Source organism: Bos indicus x Bos taurus, chromosome 3 (genome assembly GCF_003369695.1).
Source record: "Bos indicus x Bos taurus breed Angus x Brahman F1 hybrid chromosome 3, Bos_hybrid_MaternalHap_v2.0, whole genome shotgun sequence".
NCBI classification, from domain to species: domain Eukaryota; kingdom Metazoa; phylum Chordata; class Mammalia; order Artiodactyla; family Bovidae; genus Bos; species Bos indicus x Bos taurus.
Window position 1 is genome coordinate 45813836 of NC_040078.1, and position 18654 is coordinate 45832489.

General features: G+C 33.4%; 1 protein-coding gene across 1 annotated transcript in view; it reads left to right on the top strand.

The window, feature by feature from the left end:
* Positions 1–18654, top strand: part of DPYD (dihydropyrimidine dehydrogenase) — a 923891-nt gene that overhangs the window by 219607 nt on the left and 685630 nt on the right. Inside the window, exon 5 of the mRNA XM_027536430.1 lies at positions 15890–16051. Coding sequence (XP_027392231.1) covers positions 15890–16051 — 162 coding nt within the window. The remainder of the gene's footprint in view (positions 1–15889; positions 16052–18654) is intronic.

Sequence of the window (18654 nt, forward strand, 5' to 3'; positions counted from 1 at the left end):
TCTTAAGTTATTATATATATATATATATATATAACTTTCATATATATATGAGTATATTTATATATAATGATGTCCAGCAATAATTTCTGTTTGTTTTTTTTAAATATTGTTTAAGGTAAGATTATTTGGAGTGAGGTAGTTTGATCTCTTTCTTACCTTTTGGTTTTTTTCTTAATTTTGCCATTACTTATACTTGTTATTGAAAATATAAACTTATTTTTAAAACTTGGCCAATCATTTGATTGACTTGTGTTTTTTTGCCCTTCTTAATAACAAATGATTTTTAAAGAACAAAGAAACAACAGAATTTCCAGTTTTCTCCTTGTAGCCAAATATTAATTACCAGTATATTTAAGTTATATCAAAGATGAAATAATTCTCAATAGTTTACTGAGTAGGCAGTAGCACATGTGATATAGCTTTGTTTTTAGTATAACATCTTTCAGAAGAGGGAGATATATGAAGTGCATTAATATATCCAGATACTAATTTTCTATTTCTGATGTTGGGCAACAAATGCCCTTTAAGTATAGAATTTGTGTTATATTTTTGTTCCAGTAAGAATAATCAGATTTAATCTATATTTCTGGTTACCTTTAAAAGGATTTACAGTTTAGTTGGGTTGTAAAGAAAAACAATCTCAGTGAAAGATGAAATTTGTAATATCAGATTAGAGAAAAATCTTTTAACATTTTATATAGTATACGAATAGGTGATTCTATCAATATTAATTTTACTTCTCCTTCAATAATTTCTCAAATTAACTTTTTTTTGCTTGCAAGTTATGCAGTATTTATAAATGATAACTTCTAGATTTCTACTTTTGCGTATTTTTCTTAGCTTTAATGATCACTCTAACATTATGATCTTGACTCTACCATATATGTTTCTATATTGGCATAGAAGTTTCTATGTAGAAAGGCATTCTATCTCCTTGAAGACATTATACCATGAATTATGGTAACTTATAAGAGGGGGCTTCCCAGGTGGCGCTACTGGTAAAGAATGTGTCTACCAGTGTAGGAGATGCAAGAGAAGTGGATTCGACCTCTGGGTTGGGAGGATCCCCTAGAGTAGGAAGTGGCAACCACTCCAATATTCTGGCCTGGAAAATTTCATGGAATGTGGAGCCTGGTGGGCTACAGTCCATGGGATTGCAAAGAGTTGGACACGACTGAGCGACTTTCAATTCACCTGTCGGCTGTGTGATCTTAGGAAAATCACCTATCTTCTCTGAGCATCACTTTTCATTTCATTTTCGGTATATGTGAACTCTAGCACTCTAAATGAAATAACCTTGTATTCGGTTGTTTATTTCTGTGTTTCATCATATCTAAAAATAAAAAATTATACTTCTGTAAATTTCTTAGAAAATCTATTGCAAATTTCATTATTTTCTGTGGATAAAATGGGCATTTTATTATTCACAATAGATATTCACATTACTTACTTTAAATTGGCAATACAAAATTATGAAGTTGTTGTTATTGTTCATTCACTAAGTTGTGTTGGACTCTTTGCAACCCCATGGACTGTAGCACTCCAGGCTCCTCTGCCTTCCACTGTCTCCTGAAGTTCACTCAAATTCATGCCCTTTGAGTTGGTGATGCTAATGATTTGAATTTTATATAAATTTTTATTTTTGATATTAAAAGATAAATGCTGATCAATTAAGTTTCTAGTAGTAATTCTACTGGAGATTAGATATGGTCTCTGAACTTCAGAAATTATTAAAAGCTAATAGAAGACACTGGAGAAGGCAATGGCACCCCACTCCAGGACTCTTGCCTGGGAAATCCCATGCGTGGAGGAGCCTGGTAGGCTGCAGTCTGTGGGGTCCCTAAGAATCAGACACGACCGAGCGACTTCACTTTCACTTTTCACTTTCATTAATTGGAGAAGGAAATGGCAACCCACTCCAGTGTTCTTGCCTGGAGAATCCCAGGGACGGGGCAGCCTGGTGGGCTGCAGTCTATGGGGTCGCACAGAGTCGGACACGACTGAAGCGACTCAGCAGCAGCAGCAGCAGAAGACACATCAGAAAAATATAGAGTTATCATAAATTTATATTAACAAATACAATGACCAAAAAAGTGTAGTACAAAGAGATGATATTGTGGCATTATGTTTCTAGTTGGAAAATGGTGAACAATGGAGTTTTTTAAAGGAAATGTTATTTGAGCAATGGTATATGGTATGAACAGGATGGATATTGGTATGGATGAAAATTGTATTCCATTTAACCAGAACAATCTACAGGCAAAAGCACTGCTTCTTCATGCATATCTAGTGCTTACCAAAGGGCCTCTCACAGAGTAGCTGCTCATAAATACTTGATGACTGGTGAATTGAGTACATGCACACATGCACACTAAGTTATATTAATTAACTCAGGGAAAATTATACATTCTCAAGTCAATTAAACAGAGATAGGTGGGTACAGTGCAGAAAATTGGAGAACTAGAAATGAGATTTTTGCATTTCTACAATGTACATAAATTATTATGCCTTTACTTGCATGTTTCTCTGCCATTTCTTCTTCATAACTTAGTAGATTGTGGTAGTTTTTCTTTCTGTACTTTTTACTCTTATTTGCTGTCTTTCTTAATTTACTTCCTAACATGAGTTTTCGTTAATAAATGTTAAAATCTTAAACTGTTAGAATTAACATTTTAAGAAACTTCTTAGGAGAAAAAGCCTAGGGGATGGGGTGGGGACTTAAATTTATTAAATCTATCCTGTGCTTCATAATGTACTAGGCATCTTATCTGTATCAAGCATTTTAAAAATATTTAACATAAATATGACTAATTAATAAGGAATTTTGATCTGTATTTTTTAAGTGATAAAACCTGTGCTAAGAGGTAATACATTTTCCTCCAGTCATATGGTTTAAATATGATTCAAATTCAGGAGCGTATGGCTCTGAAGCCTGTGTGTGTGTGTGTGTGTGTGTGTGTGTGTACTTGAGTATGTGTTTTCTAGTTTCCCATCTTAAGGTCAGATAAAAACTTTATTTTCTACAAGAATTAAAAAAAAATTTTTTCCTTAAGTGAGACCAAAATAAATTCATAGTTCTGGTCTACTCTTGTAAAAATCTTATAAAATTTAGTGTATGTGTTACAATGAAGGATTTTCAGAAAAAAAGCAGCCAAATCAATTCTTCCATCCTCATTTGTCTTCACAAGAATGTGAGTAATATGAGGGCAGGAGGTTTCGTGTATTCTGTTCATAAGTTATTCCCACCTCTCCTTTACCAAATACTTGAAGATCCATCGATTGTTTATTGAGGGATGATGACTGGCAGAGATGTCCTTTTCCCTATTCTTTTTGTATGTACTACTAGATATTTTTCTATTCAACTAATGTACATCATTACATTCACCATTATATAGCTCCATCCAGAAATACAAGCAATGTTAATTCACCCTTCTCACACATGCAAACTTACTGAAGTTTAGCCCAAGTATTTTTTAAATGCAACAGATTGGAGTTTATCTTGGAAGGGTGCTTCCATCTGTGAAAACACTCATTGGAAGAAGGAAGAACACTTTAAAATAAATCCACCAGCTGTATTGATAATGGTGTAGTGACATGAAGGCCTGAATATGATAGAACTATTTGTTAAAATAGTTATACCATATGAGAGAATAGCTAGCTTGTGGGTTTCTTGTGTTTCTTGATACTGACTTTAAAAATCATTAAATTGTAGAGGGATGACACTAATGAGGTTTCAAGCTATAATTTTAAAATAAAAAAGAATAAAACTTAAAGTTTTCTTAAAATTAACTCACATAAATGGCACATGGGGTACCTTAAATTCTGCTTTAAAAATCTCAATGAGTAATAGAAAATTCAGCACCAGCAAGATCCTGGGTAAGCTAATGGACTGGACAGCATTCAAGGCCTATTCTTTTGTGTTGCTATAAAAGCAGCAAATATATCAAGCATCATTTTGTCTCTAGATTTTTGTTAAAGAAGGGTAAAAACTGTCATCCAATATGTATAAAATAAATCTGTGCACAAAAGATCAGATATTTATTTTTTATCCCCCCTAATATAGCCTTCCTTGTACGTTTTTTTTTTTTTTTTCTTTCACACAATAGAAGACTAATATACGTGTGACTGATTGAATAACATGAAGAAACTAGTGAAGTGGTTGTGTATTTTCAAGGAGACTGCTGGGGTGTCTTTAAAGTACCCTTCTAAATTTAAATTTTATAGCCTTTGCTATTAGAAAGGTTTAAGAGCTCACAGACTAGGAGTCAGATCTCTTATTTAGAAGGAGGGCTCAAGAAATCTTCCCACTTACTATGAGAGAAATAATTGATATTGATCGTGAAGTTCTTGATGGGAAGAGTTGAGGAAGTGTTCTCTTTCTAATACGTTCCTTCCTGAATGTCTTTGACTCTAAATAGCAGATCTCTAAACACAGAGTTATCTGCCATTTCTTCAAAGTTATTTGTAAGAGGTGAATTGCAAAGATGACTTCTCAATTATTGCTTAATGTTGTTTCAGCCCATTTTCAAAACCATGTTTCTATGTTCTGTGATATATGCCAATACTTTCTTTTTTTAGGTTTAACTGTGTCTTCTTCACATTCCCAGTATTTCCGCTCCCTTTTTGAGAATTTCCACATAATCTATACATAAGTCTTCCCAGCTAGTCCCTTAGTACTGGCACCCTTCTATGAATATTAAAAAACTTCAATTAAATACCAAATTCTTACGCTGGCAGTGAAGGTTCTCCATAATATAGTTCAAGCATATTTTCCAAATATATCTCCTAATCATCATTTCCTGAGTGAATAAACTCTTAGCCAAACTGCCAAGTCATCACACCAAATTTTGATTATTTACTCATTTCAGTCCACAACAACTTGTATGTCCTTCCCTCTCATCTCTTAGTTCTGTCAACTCGAGTCATTTGAATGCCACCAGTTTTAAAACTAAGTCTAAACCTTAGCCTGAAATGACCTCTTATACTGATAGCAAAGCAGTTTGATTTCAGAGAGTGAATATTTGCCTTAAAAAAATTGCCTTGGTGATTTTTTATTTAAGAAATGTTCAATAATACTTATTACTTTTTAAGAATTTTATAGCCTCCTACAGGAATACTCCCAAGCTCATTCTGTGAGGCTACTATCACTCTGATACCAAAACCAAAGATATTACACAAAAAAAGATAGACCAATATCACTGATGAACATAGACACAAAATATCCTCAACAGAATGCTAACAAAAAGAATTCAGCAACATGTTTAAAGGATCATACACCATAATCAAGTAGGATTTATCCCAGAAGTGCAAGAAATTTTCATTTTACACAAATCAATGTGATACATTGTATTAACAAACTGAAGAATAAAAACCATGATTGCCTAAATCAATGCAGAAAAAGCTTTTGACAAAAGTCAACATCCAATTATAACTTAAACTCTCCAGAAATTGCACATAGAGGGAACTTACCTCAACAAAATAAAAGCCATCTATGATAACACCATAGCAAACAGCATTCTCAATGGTGAAAAACTGAAAGCATTTCCTGTAAGATCAGGAACAAGGGAAGGATTTCCACTCTCACCTCTTTTATTCAACATAGTTTTGGAAGTCCTAGCCATGACAGTCATAGAAGAAAAAGAATTAAAAGAATGCAAAGTAAAAAATAGGTAAAACTGTCACTGTTTGTAAATAATAGAATGATACTATATGTAGAAAACTCTAAATCCTAAAGATGCTACCAGAAAACTACTAAAGCTCATCAATGAATTTAGTAATGTTGCCATACACAAAATTAATATACAGAAATCTCTTGCTTTTCTATACACTAACCACAAAAGATCAGAAAGAAATTAAGGAAATAATACAATTTGCCACTGCAACAAAACGAATATCTAGTAATAAGCCTACCTAAAGAGTCAAAAGACAACTCAGAAACTGTAAGATATTGACAAAAAAATCAAGGACTGCACAAACAGGTGGAGAGATATACCATGTTCTTGGATTGGAAGAATCAATATTGTGAAAATGACTCTACTACCCAAAGTAATCTATAGATTCAGTGCAGTCCCTATCAAATTACAAAGGGTATTTCTCACAGAATTAGAGCAAAAAAAAAAAAAAAAAAAATACAATTTGTGTGGAAATACAAAAGACCTCAGGTAGCCAAAACAGTCTTAAGAAAGAAAAACAAAGCTGGAAGAATCAAGCTCCCTGACTTCAGAGTATAAAGTACTGTGTCAGTTGCTCAGTTGTGTCTGACTCTCTGCACTCCATGGACTGTAGCCTGCCAGGCTCCTCCGTGCTTGGGATTTCCAGGCGAGAATACTGGAATGGGTTGCCATTTCCTCAGAGGATCTTGTCTAGCCAGGGATCGAACCTATGCCTCTGTGTTTCTTGCATTGTCAGTCAGATTCTTTACTGCTGCACCACCTGGGAAGTCCATAGACTGAACTACAAAACTACAGTAATCAAGACAGTATGGTACTGGCACAAAAATAGAAATATAGATCGATGGGTCAGGACAGAAAGCCCAAAGAGAAATCCATGTGCCTATGGTCACCTAGGAGGAGACAAGAATATATAATGGAGAAAAGAATTTTTTTTTAATAAGTGGTGCTGGGCAAACTGAATAGCTGCATGTGAAAGAATGAAACTAAAACCCTCTATAATACCATACACAAAAATAAACTCAAAATTGACTAAAAACTTAAATGTAAGGCTGGGCACTATAAAACTCTTAGAGGAAACCATAGGCAGAATGCTCTTTGACATGAATCAAGGCAAGATCTTTTGTAACCTACCTTCTAGAATAATGAAAATAAAAACAAAAATAAACAAATGAGACCTAATATAACTTAAAAGCTTTTGCACAGCAAAGGAAACCATAAATTAAATGAAAATACAGCCCTCAGAATGGGAGCATATATTTGCAAATGAAGCAACTGACAAGGGATTAATCCCCCAAATATACAAACAGCTTATGCAGCTCAATATAAAAAACAAAAACAAATAACCCAATCAAAAAAATGGATGAAATACCTAAATAGACATTCTCCAAAAAGACAGACAGATGGGCAACAGACGACAAAGTCTTCAACATTGCTAATTATTAGAGAAATGCAAAGCAGAACTACAATGATGTATCACCTAACACAGGTCAGAATGACCATCATCAAAAAATATACCAATAACAAATGCTGGAGAGCATGTGGATAAAAGGGAACTGTCTTGCACTTTTGGTGGGAATGTAAATTGGTACAGCCACTATGGAGAACAGTATGGAGGTTTCTTAAAAAAACTAAAAATACAATTACCATATGCCCCAGCAGTCCCCCTCCTGGGTAACTCCTAGATAAAACCATAATTACAAAAGATACATGTACCCCAATGTTCATTACAGCACCATTTGCAATAGCCAGGACATGGAAGCAACCTAGATGTCCATTGATAGATGAACGGATTAAGAAGATGTGGTACCTATATACACTGGAATATTACTGAGCCATAAAGAGGAACACAATTGTGCAATTTGCAGAGGTGTGGATGGACATAGAGACTGGTACAGATTGAAATAAATCAGAATGAAAAAACAAAGATCACATAATATCACATGTATGGAATCTAGAAAAATGATACAGATTAACTTATTAGCAAAGCAGACATAGAAACATAGAAATAGAGAACTGACATATGGATACCACGGAAGGAAAGAGGGGTGGGATTGGAAGATTGAGTTGATCTATCTATCTATCTATCTATCTATATATATATATATATATATAATGTTTAAAATAGATAACTAATGAGAACATACTATATAACACAAAAAACCCTACTCAGTACTCTATGGTGACCTAAATGGGAAGGAAATCCCAAAAAGAGAGGATATGTGTATATGTATAACCGATTTACTTTGCTATACAGCAGAAACTAACACAATATTGTAAGGCAACTATATTCCAATAAAAATTAATTATAGCATCCTATAATTTTATTTTGGTATAAGGGTTATTCTTGAAGCTGTGAGATTGTTGATGAGTTACTAGACAGTTTTATTGTCAATGATAGGCTGTGATAGATCAGGTCCTAGTTTGAAAGCTGTGGCAAATGGTGAGCCATAAGTGTAATTTAAAATGTTTTGTTTCATTATATTTTATTTGTTATGACATATATATATTTTTTCTTTCCTTCTGTCATTATTTTTTGTGTTTAAAATGAATTTGGGACTCTTAAAACAATCAGCATCCTTGTGGAAAAATCCTTCATTGTTTAATTAGGTTATGTTCTTTCTCCATTTTTTCCATCAAATATCCTGACACGTTATCTGCAATTGACATTTTTTGCCATGACACTATTTTTATATTATAAAAACTTCTAATTATGCAATAGGATATTTTACTCATTGAGTCAGTCAATACATATTTGTTAATCAATCATGTCAAATGTTCCTGAGGTGACAAGTAAGATGAGGAAAGAATGCTTAAAATGACTTTGAGATTTTTCTCTAGCAGTGATTTAACTGCTAGTTTAATTGTAGGTGCTGAGTTAGAGGATCAGTGGGTTTAAGTAGGAACTAAGGAAGTTTGCTTAGGAATAGAAGATTAATTTTAAGTTACTAACTGTTTGGTATGAACAGTTTTATGTTTGCCATTATTAGGTAAAATTATCCAAAACCATAACTAAGACAATGAAATAAGTCTGTATCTGTTTGCTGCTATAGTAAAGCATTTTGTAAGTAAATACAAGATGATCTCTAGGTATTATTTAATTTTTAGGAAAATAAATATGAACATATTAATTAAAATATTAAACTGTAAATTTACATCTTTTAGATTTGTGTACAGTAGAGATGCAATTTATCCTTTTTTAGTAGAAAAAAAATTCCAAAAATTTAATTTTATTCCCTTCCAGGATACTGATGGCTCGATTGATAAAGAATCTGCCTGCAATGCAGGAGACATCCTGCAATATAGGAGACCCAGGTTCGATCCCTGGGTCAGGGAAATCCCCTGGAGAAGGAAAAGGCAACCCCCTCCAGTATTCTTGCATTGGAAATTCCTTGGACAGAGGAGCCTGGCAGGCTACAGTCCATGGAGTTGCAAGAGTAGGAAATGACTTAGAGACTAAACCACAGGATATTGTCCAGTTTTGCATCTAATTTAGCAATCTTATTCAAATACCCTTTGCTAAAAGTTTTTAATTTTTACAAGAATTATTTTTATTGCCTTCCACAGTGCCTATATAATTTCCAGTCCTATATGTATACTTTTTAAAAATATAACAGCTTTTTTGAGATATAACTCATTTTCCATACAATTTGCCAATATACAGGGCATAGTTCAGTGATGGCAAATATATTTGCAGTTACACTCATTACCGCAATCAAATTGAGCATATTTTTATCATCCCAAAATCAAATCGTATACCTATTAGCAGCTGTTTTCCATTTCTTCTCCGAGCCCCAGTCATAGACCATTATCAATCTGTCTTCTGTCTCTTTATTTTTGCCTATCCTAGATATTTTCTATAAACAAAAACACAGAATATGTAGTCTTTTGTGAGTAACTTCTTTCACTTAGCATAGTATTTTTAAGGTTCAGCCATGTTGTAGGGTTTATCATTACTTCAGTACTTTTTATTGCCAAATAACATAGTAACATAGATTATATGGATATATGTTTTTTAGCCTTACATCAGTTGATGGATAATGGAGTTGTTTTTTTTTTTGTTTGTTTGTTTTAGCCTTAGAAATAACACTGCTATGAGCATTAGTGTACAAAGTTTTGCATAGATAAATTTTGTAAATGTTCTTGAGTGCACACCAAAGAGGGAAATTCCTGAATCTCATGGTAACTTCACTCTTAAAACTGAAGAGCTGCCAAACTAATTTTCAAAGCAGCTATATCATTTTCCAATCCCATCAGTAGTAGATGAGGGTTCCAATTTCTTCACATCCTTGCCAACAGCTTTTACTGTATGTCTTCTTGATTATAGCCATCCAAGTATGTGAGAAATATGTCTTTGTCATTTTGACTTGCATTTCTCTGATAATATTGAGCATCATTTCTTATGTTTGTTGATCATTTGTATATTTTTGAAAGACTATTTATACTAATATTTTGCTCACTTTAATTGGGTATTTACTTTTTATTAGTTTTTAAATTTGTTTTTATTAGTGAGTTGTAGATATTCTTTATATATTCAAGTTGGAGATTTCTTAACCGGTTTCCTCCTGGGTTGTCTTTTAACTTTTCTGATGGTATTCTTTTAATTTTGATGAAATCCAGTTTATCTTTTTTTGCTGTTGCTTGTGTTTTGTTGTCTTATATAGAAACCATTGCATAACCTAGTCATGAAGATTTACTCCTATGTTGTCTTCTAAGAGTTTTATAGGTTTAGCTCGAAAATTTAGATCTATCATCTATTTTTCAGTTCAGTTCAGTTGCTCGGTTGTGTCTGACTCTTTGTGACCCCATTGACTGCAGCACACCAGGCTTCTCTATCCATCACCAATTCCTGAAGCCTGCTCAAACTCATGTCCATTGAGTCAGTGACGCCATCCAACCATCTCATCTTCTGTCATCCCCTTCTCCTCTTGCCTCAATCTTTCCCAGCATCAGGGTCTTTTCCAATGAGTCAGTTCCCATCAGGTGGCCAAAGTATTGGTGTTTTAGTTTCACAATCAGTCCTTCCAATGAATTCAGGACTGATTTCCTTTAGGATTGACTGGTTTGATCTATTTTTAATTAACTTTTATGTATGGTATGAGGTGGAGATTCAGCTTCATTCCTTTGTATGTGAAATTTGGCTATTACTGCATCACTTGTTGAAGAGAATGTTCTTTACCTCTGGAATTCTTGGAATCCTTTTAAAAATCAATTGAACATAAATAGAAAGGTCTTACTGGATTCTCAATTCATTCCATTGAGGTATATTTTTATCATTTTTCCATTACCACTTTATCTTGATTACCATAGCTGTGTGGTAAGTTATGAAATCAGAAAAATGTGATTCTTCCAAATCTGTTCTTATTTTTCAAGGTTCTTTTGGCTATTCTGATTCCCTTGGATATTCATATGAATTTTAGGGTCAGCATGACCATTTTAGCAAAGTACAAGTCAGCTAGGGTGTTTAGAGGGATTGCTTTGAGTGTATTACTATCCTGACAAGAAACTTTCCAATTATTATCATGGATCTATTTTCCATTTTTAAGTCTTATTTTTTTTCATCAGTGTTTTGTTGTCTACAGAATATATGTTTTACACTTTTTTAGTTAATATAATTCTAAGTATTTTTGATGCTCTTCTAAATATAAACATTTTCTTGATTTTATTTTTGGTTTGTTCATTGCTAATATATAGAAATACCAATTATTTTTTATGTATTTGTGTTATATATTTATGGTTGCTGTGTTTCTTGTGTGTGTGTTGAAAGTGTTAGTTGCTGAGTTGTGTCCAACTCTTTGCAACCCCATGGACTGTAGCCCGCCGAACTCCTCTGTTCATGGAATTCTCCAGGCAAGAATACTGGACTGGGTTGCTGTTCCTTTCTCCAGGGGATCTTCCTGACCCAGGGATCAAACCCAGGTCTCCCTACTCTAGGCAGCCTTTTACCATCTGGGGCACCAAGGAAGCTTGTTAGTATTCTCCAGACAAGCAGAATATATCACATATAGATAAATAGATATACATATAAAATCAGTGTATATATCATTAATGTCCCAGCTCAACCACAAGAGACAAGTTTATCCTTTCTGCACCATTTTTATGCTATTTAGGTCCTCAATGGATTGTATGTTACCTACCCACATTGGGGAGAGCAATCTACTTATCTGAATCCACCAATTCAAACTAATTTCATATAGAAACACCTTCATATCCACACCTCAAAGTAATGCTCAATCTAAGCATCCCAAGGCACCAATTGATTCATAAAATTGAAGATAACAGTGCTAATAATTTTAAATTAAATTTATTATGATTTTCTATGTGAAAGATTATTTTATCATTTGTTGTTGTTGATTCGCTCAGTCATGTCTGACTCTTTGTGACTGTATGGACTACGGCATGCCAGGCTTTGCTGTCCTTCACCATCTCCCAGAGCCTGCTCAAACTCGTGTCCATTGAGTCAGTGATGCCACCCAACCATCTCATCCTCTGTCGTCTTCTTGTCCTCCTGCCTTCAATCTTTCCCAGCATCAGGGTCTTTTCCAGTGAGTCGGTTCTTTGCATTGCATTAGGTGGTGAAAATATTGAAGCTTCAGCTTCAGCATCAATCCTTCTAATGAATATTTAGGATTGATTTCTGTTAGGATTGACTGGTTTGATCTCCTTGCAGTCCAAGGGACTCTCAGGAGTCTTCTCCAACATCACAGTTCAAAATCATCAATTCTTCAGTGTTCAACCTTCTTTATGGTCCAACCTCACATCCATATATGGCTACTGGGAAAACCATAGCTTTGGCTAGACAGACCTTTGTTGGCAAAGTAATGGCTCTGCTTCTTAATACATTGTCTAGGTCAGTCATAGCTTTTCTTCCAAGGAGCAAGTGTGTTTTAATTTCATGGCTGCAGTCACCATCTGCAGTGATTTTAGATCCCAAGAAAATAAAGTCTGTCATTGTTTCCATTGTTTCCCCATCTAATTGCCATGAAGTGATGGGACTAGGTGCCATAATCTTTGTTTTTTGAATGTTGAGTTTTAAGGCAGCTTTTTCACTGTCCTCTTTCACTTTCATCAAGAGGCCATAAGGGTGATGTCATCTGTATATCTGAGGTTATTGATATTTCTTCCAGCAATCTTGATCCCAACTTATGCTTCATCCAGCCTGGCATTTTGCATTTTGCATTCATCATAATTGGAAATAATTTTACTTCTTCCTTTGCAATCTGAATAGCACTTACTTCTCTTCCTTGTCAAATTATCTGGTAGATTTTCTGTACTGTGCTAATTAGAAACACATCCTTTGTTCGTGATCTTTGGGAGGAAGCATTCAGTTTTCAGCATAAAATAAGATGTTAGCTGTTGGATTTACATAGAGGTCCTTTATCAGAGAATAAGTTGATTTGTGTTTGTGGTTTGTTGTAAGTTTTTACCACAAGTTTTGTTGGAGTTTGTCAAATGCTTTGCTGCATCTTTTGAGATGATTGTGTGATTTCTATTCTTTATTCTATTGATACAGTGTATTTGGCATAATAAACCAATCTTGCATTTCTGGGTTAAATTAGATATGTGTACTTTGGAGGTATTTATTAAGAATTGATGTACATATTTGAATATTTTATAGAATTCATCATTTAAACCAAATCATCTTCAAATGCTTTTTTAATCAACTTTGCTATTTAATGAATTTTTATTTATTAATATATGATATAATATCTTTGGCTTATTTTTTGTATATGCTCTTTCTATATGTTTAAGAGAGTCCAATGTTAATTTTTGAAAATTAGACTTTGTCAGTTAAGTGCTTTATTATTGGTCCTTATTAGTGATACTAACATACCATCACAAAGATATTGGTAAATGTGACCAAATTTAGAGAAAGAAGCCGATCTTAATCTTTTGAATTAAGAGTAAAAGACATGCCTCATAGTTTTAAAATGGACTGATGAAAGATCAAAACTAAAGAAACTATATAAACAAAAATCATCTGATGAAGTATAAAGAATAATCTAATGGGCTTTCTGTCTACCTTCCTAATTATAATGAAAAGAGCTTTGTGTTTCTTTTACAGTGTGGTATGTGCTATAACTGAATAATAATATCATAACTAAATTTTATAATCTATTGAGTAATGAACAGTAGACTTTCATATGAAATTATACCTTAGTACTTAAGAGTATACAGCCACAATATGGCTTTGGATTCTGACTCTGCCACGTATATACTATATGATCCCTTGGCAAATTATTTACCCTTTATATTTCACTTTCCTTATTTATAACTTGAATCTCATAACACATTTCTACTAGCTATTCAGAAAATGTGTATTGAAGAGTCATTTACATATGTTAGATGTGACTGTTGGTTGCTAAGTAGACACTGAATAAGAGAAATATTGTTAATCCACCATGGATGCTGTTAAAACCATGCATTTAGATCTATTTTTAAATGTTTCATTCAGTTATTCAATATAAGTTTGATTATTTTTTAAATAATTATAATATTATGATTGTATTTTTATTGTTTCATGTATTTTGTGTATCTTTTTGCCTGAATTTTTATTAAAATTAAAGGTTTTATCTGCTAGCATTATTTTCTGTATCACCTGTGGGTCTGCTTCATTAATTTACTTTTTATCTAGTTATCAAAGATTTAATTCTATTTTTTTCTCATGCCTAGAAATTTTTTCTTGAGTGCTAGATATATTAAATAAGATGATTGATGTTAAAAACTTAGATAAAGACCTGGTAAAGTGTCAGAAATGTAGTACAGAGTCAATAAATAGTAAAGATTAATGCTGTTCTTTATTATCCTCAATATTTTATCTAGGAATTTGTATTTATGATTGAAATTAGTCGTGGAAATAATGTATGTTTTCAAAGACTTTCAAATGTACTTTAAGTAAAAGCTGAAAAAAATAAATGCATCTGTTTCATATTGTTAAGTACATTCTTCCTTATCTTCTTTTAAAATGTATTTTAGAGTATTTTTATATGGGAAAATGGACAAAGAATTTTATTCCAGTTTCACCTATTAACATATAACATTGTATAGCATATTTGTTACAACTAATGAAACTTTATTAATGTGTTGTTGGTGGTGGTTTAGTCGCTAAGTCGTGTCCTACTCTTGTGATCCCATGGTCTGTAGCCTGCCAAGCTCCGCTGTCCATAGCATTTTTCAGGCAAGAATATTGGAGTGGGTTGACATTTCCTTCTCTAGGGGATCTTCCCAACCCAGGAGTCGAACCCAGGTCTCCTGCATTGCAGGCAGATTCTTGACCGACTGAGCTATGAGGGAAGCCCAGTATGTTATTATTATTAACTAAAGTTTATATTTTCTTCAGATTTCCTTCGTTTTTACTTCATGTCCTTTTTCTGATCCAGGATCCTCTCTAAAATAACAGATTGCATTTAGATGTCACATCTCCTTGGGGATCTTTTGACTGTTACAGTTTCTCAAAATAATCCTTATTTTTGACAAAATACTTAACAGCTTTGAAGAATACTAGTCAGATTCAATTTTAAATTTTCATGAAAGGAAAACATATTTCTGAAATGTTCAACGTATTTTCATTATTCAGTAAAAAATGATGTATTTGTATAATTTATGAACAAGTAGGATTCCAAAAATTCTTAATGAAACGCAAAAGATTCTAAACTAGTCTATAATAGTCAAATGTGTGGAAGGGAGTGATGAGGAATGAACTTAACAGTCTAGTCTTGTATAATGAGTTTCATCTGCATATTTGGTTAATAGGTTGTTACTGAAGGATGATACTCAACACTAGAGTGTTAAAATACATAGTATCCATGGACAAACCAGATGAATTGAATGGGAAGAGAGCCCTGGCCACCCTTAATATTGTTACATCATGGAGTATATCCTGAATTACCTGAGCATAATTTTTTTTTCTTTAGTTTTAAGGTTTAGGTTTTAAGCCTGTTCAAGCAATCTACTTAACTAACTTTTGTTAAAACTGAAAAGAAATATTTGTAGCAGGATAGAATTAGATGGTTTATTTTAAATTTCAATTTACCAAATCTCATTATTCATTATTAATATATATGTATTGGACGTGTATATTTTACTATGCTAACTTGATGGATTCTGATGCTAAAGACTATTATAACCTCTGCATCTTATACACTGATCTAATAGAAAAAAGCCATCATAATTTGAATGTTAAGAGGTACATTGTTACATAAGAACATTTTATTTTGCAGAACTATTATGGAGCTGCTAAGATGATATTTTCTGACAACCCACTTGGTCTGACCTGTGGAATGGTATGCCCCACCTCTGATCTTTGTGTAGGTGGATGTAATTTGTATGCCACTGAAGAGGGACCAATTAATATTGGTGGATTGCAGCAATATGCTACTGAGGTATGTAAGATGTACAATTGTTTTTTCTATCCCTGTAGCACGAAAATCTTAAAATAACTTTAATCCTGAAGCTTTGTTGATATCCAACATTTTTAGTGTGATATACAGCTACAGTTTAAGTATTTTGTGTCATAAACGATGTTTTTATTCAACGACTTGGCTTCAAAAATGAAATTTCTAAAACCATATGTCAAATTAATTGTAATCCCAGAAGGTTATTAAAATACTTTCACTGAAAGTTATATAAATTGGAGTATCTGAAAATAGAATTTATTCATTAACTTTACGTTAGAGTGTGGCTAGGGGGTCCCATTATGGGAAAATAAAAAACAAACTATCTTAACTAGTTCTTTTTCCTGAAACCATCTTTAATCTTCACAGCTTGAAAGAATACATCGGCATTCTTCTATAATATTTTTTGAGTAATAGAGGTTATAGAATTATCAAAAACCCTCAAACTGAATAATATTTTTTCACATTAGATTTTGTGAACCTGTGGATTGAAAGCAGATGTGTTTTTTGGATGCAAATTTATAATGAAATAATATGAAAACATTTTGTCCCTATTTTCTTATAAGTTTGGGCCATGTCTTTCTTTTTTAATGAATCCTTTTTAATGACTTTGAAGCTCTGGGACATCTTATTCTCTCTGGGGCCTCCTTTTTGGAGTCAACTACCAGATCCATTCCTGTGTATCATTTAAATGATCAGCTTATATGGAGGTTACAGTAGAATTTTGTAATCCTTGGGGTCTGTTTGGCTAGAAGACCAAATTAAATAACCTGTCAGCACTAGATTTTTAATTAATGACTTCTCTGTCTGATGTTGTCAACTCAAACACAACGTATTCTTTCTTTTTAGGACCCTTCTCATAATATCCCTCAAGCTTAAATCTTACTTTGCTTTTAGTAATAAATCAGGTTTTTATTCCCTTCCTGCTTTCTGACAGGTTAATTCTAAGGAAGGGCTCCTGGGAGTGAGAAAATAGAAACAATTTGAGGTTGTGAGTTGTTGCAATAAATTCTTGTATTTAATTTCTTCTCCTACCAAATTCAAAATTGCATTGGTTTACCTGACCAGTGCAAGGTATGATCTTTACAACCTGAGACAATCCCTAGTTGATGGAGAAGATTCACTTGAATTCTTCCACATTTTTCTTTGGGGACTCATTGTCTCTTCATTAAAACGGGGCAGGCTTGCAAGGATGTAGTAAGTAAAAGGTCACACAGTATCTATATAAACTAACACTGCATTTCAAAGCAAAATCAGTTAAAATAATGTTATTTGTCTGTGGTTTGGACTAGAGAGGGAGGGAGGGAGGAAGGAGAGGGGAGAAGGGGAAAAGAGAGAAAGGAAACAGTGAAGGGGGTGGGGACAGTGGGGAGAAAGGGAAACATCATTCCTCTGAGAACTCTGTTTTAATGAGGTTGTACCACTGCTTTCCAAAGCAACGTCTATTTATTTCAGACATAGCATAGATTAGGATGGCATTAGATGCATTTTAAGAGACTCATGGAATTTAGATAGCAATGTATCTCCTTATTACATTCCATTTATGCTTCTTATTACTGTGGCTTCAAATATATCTATCAAATTATAAATAAAAATATCCCAGTGGAACTACATAGGAAGGCTTTCATTTTTTTTTAAGTTGACTACTTAAGGCAATTTATTTTAGAGAGTTCTGTCAAAGGGTTGTTTACTTAAATTTACCCAACAGTCAAAGTTGTTGTGAAGGTAAGCAGTACTGGATTCACAGATATAGGAAACAGACTTGTGCTTACCAAAAGGGAGAGGGAATGGGAGTAACACACTGGGGATATGGGATTAGCAGATACAAACTGCTGTGTATAAAATAGAGAAGCAACCAGGATATACTAGATAGCACAGGGAATTATTATCTTATAATAACCTAAAGGGAGTATAATCTGCAAAAATACTGAATCACTATGGTGTATCCTGAAACTAGGGCTTCCTAGATGACGCAGTGGTAAAGAATCTGCCTGCCAGTGCAGGAGACGGAAGAGATGCTCGTTTGATCCCTGGGTCAGGAAGATCCCCTGGAGTAGGAAATGGCAACCCCATCCAGAATTCTTGTCTGGGAAATCCCATGGACAGAGGAGCCTGGAGGGCTACAGTCAGTGGGTTCCAAAAGAGCTGGACATGACTGAGCGGGTACACACACACATAACCTGAAACTAACACTAAATCAACTCAATGAAAATAATAAGCATAATGCAATGAATTAATTGACTGCCGCTGTAAAGAAAGAGTACAACTTTTAAAATAATTCTAAAATAAAAATATTAAATAATGTTATAAATAATATATGCAAATACCATTACTCTTCCAAACTACTAAACTATTGATAGGAGTACTTAAGTAAAAGCTGAACATGATATATAAATAATCTGATGTTTGTTTGATAAAATAATGATTGATGTTTGACTTTTAAAGAATTATAAATCTATTTTTCAACCAAATTAAGCAAAGGTTAGGAGAGCAGAGTAAAATAGTATGGTATTTTTCAAAAATGTTTTTCCTATAATTTATATGTGTATATATTTCTGTAATATATATGTGATTTTTGAAATATCAACTCC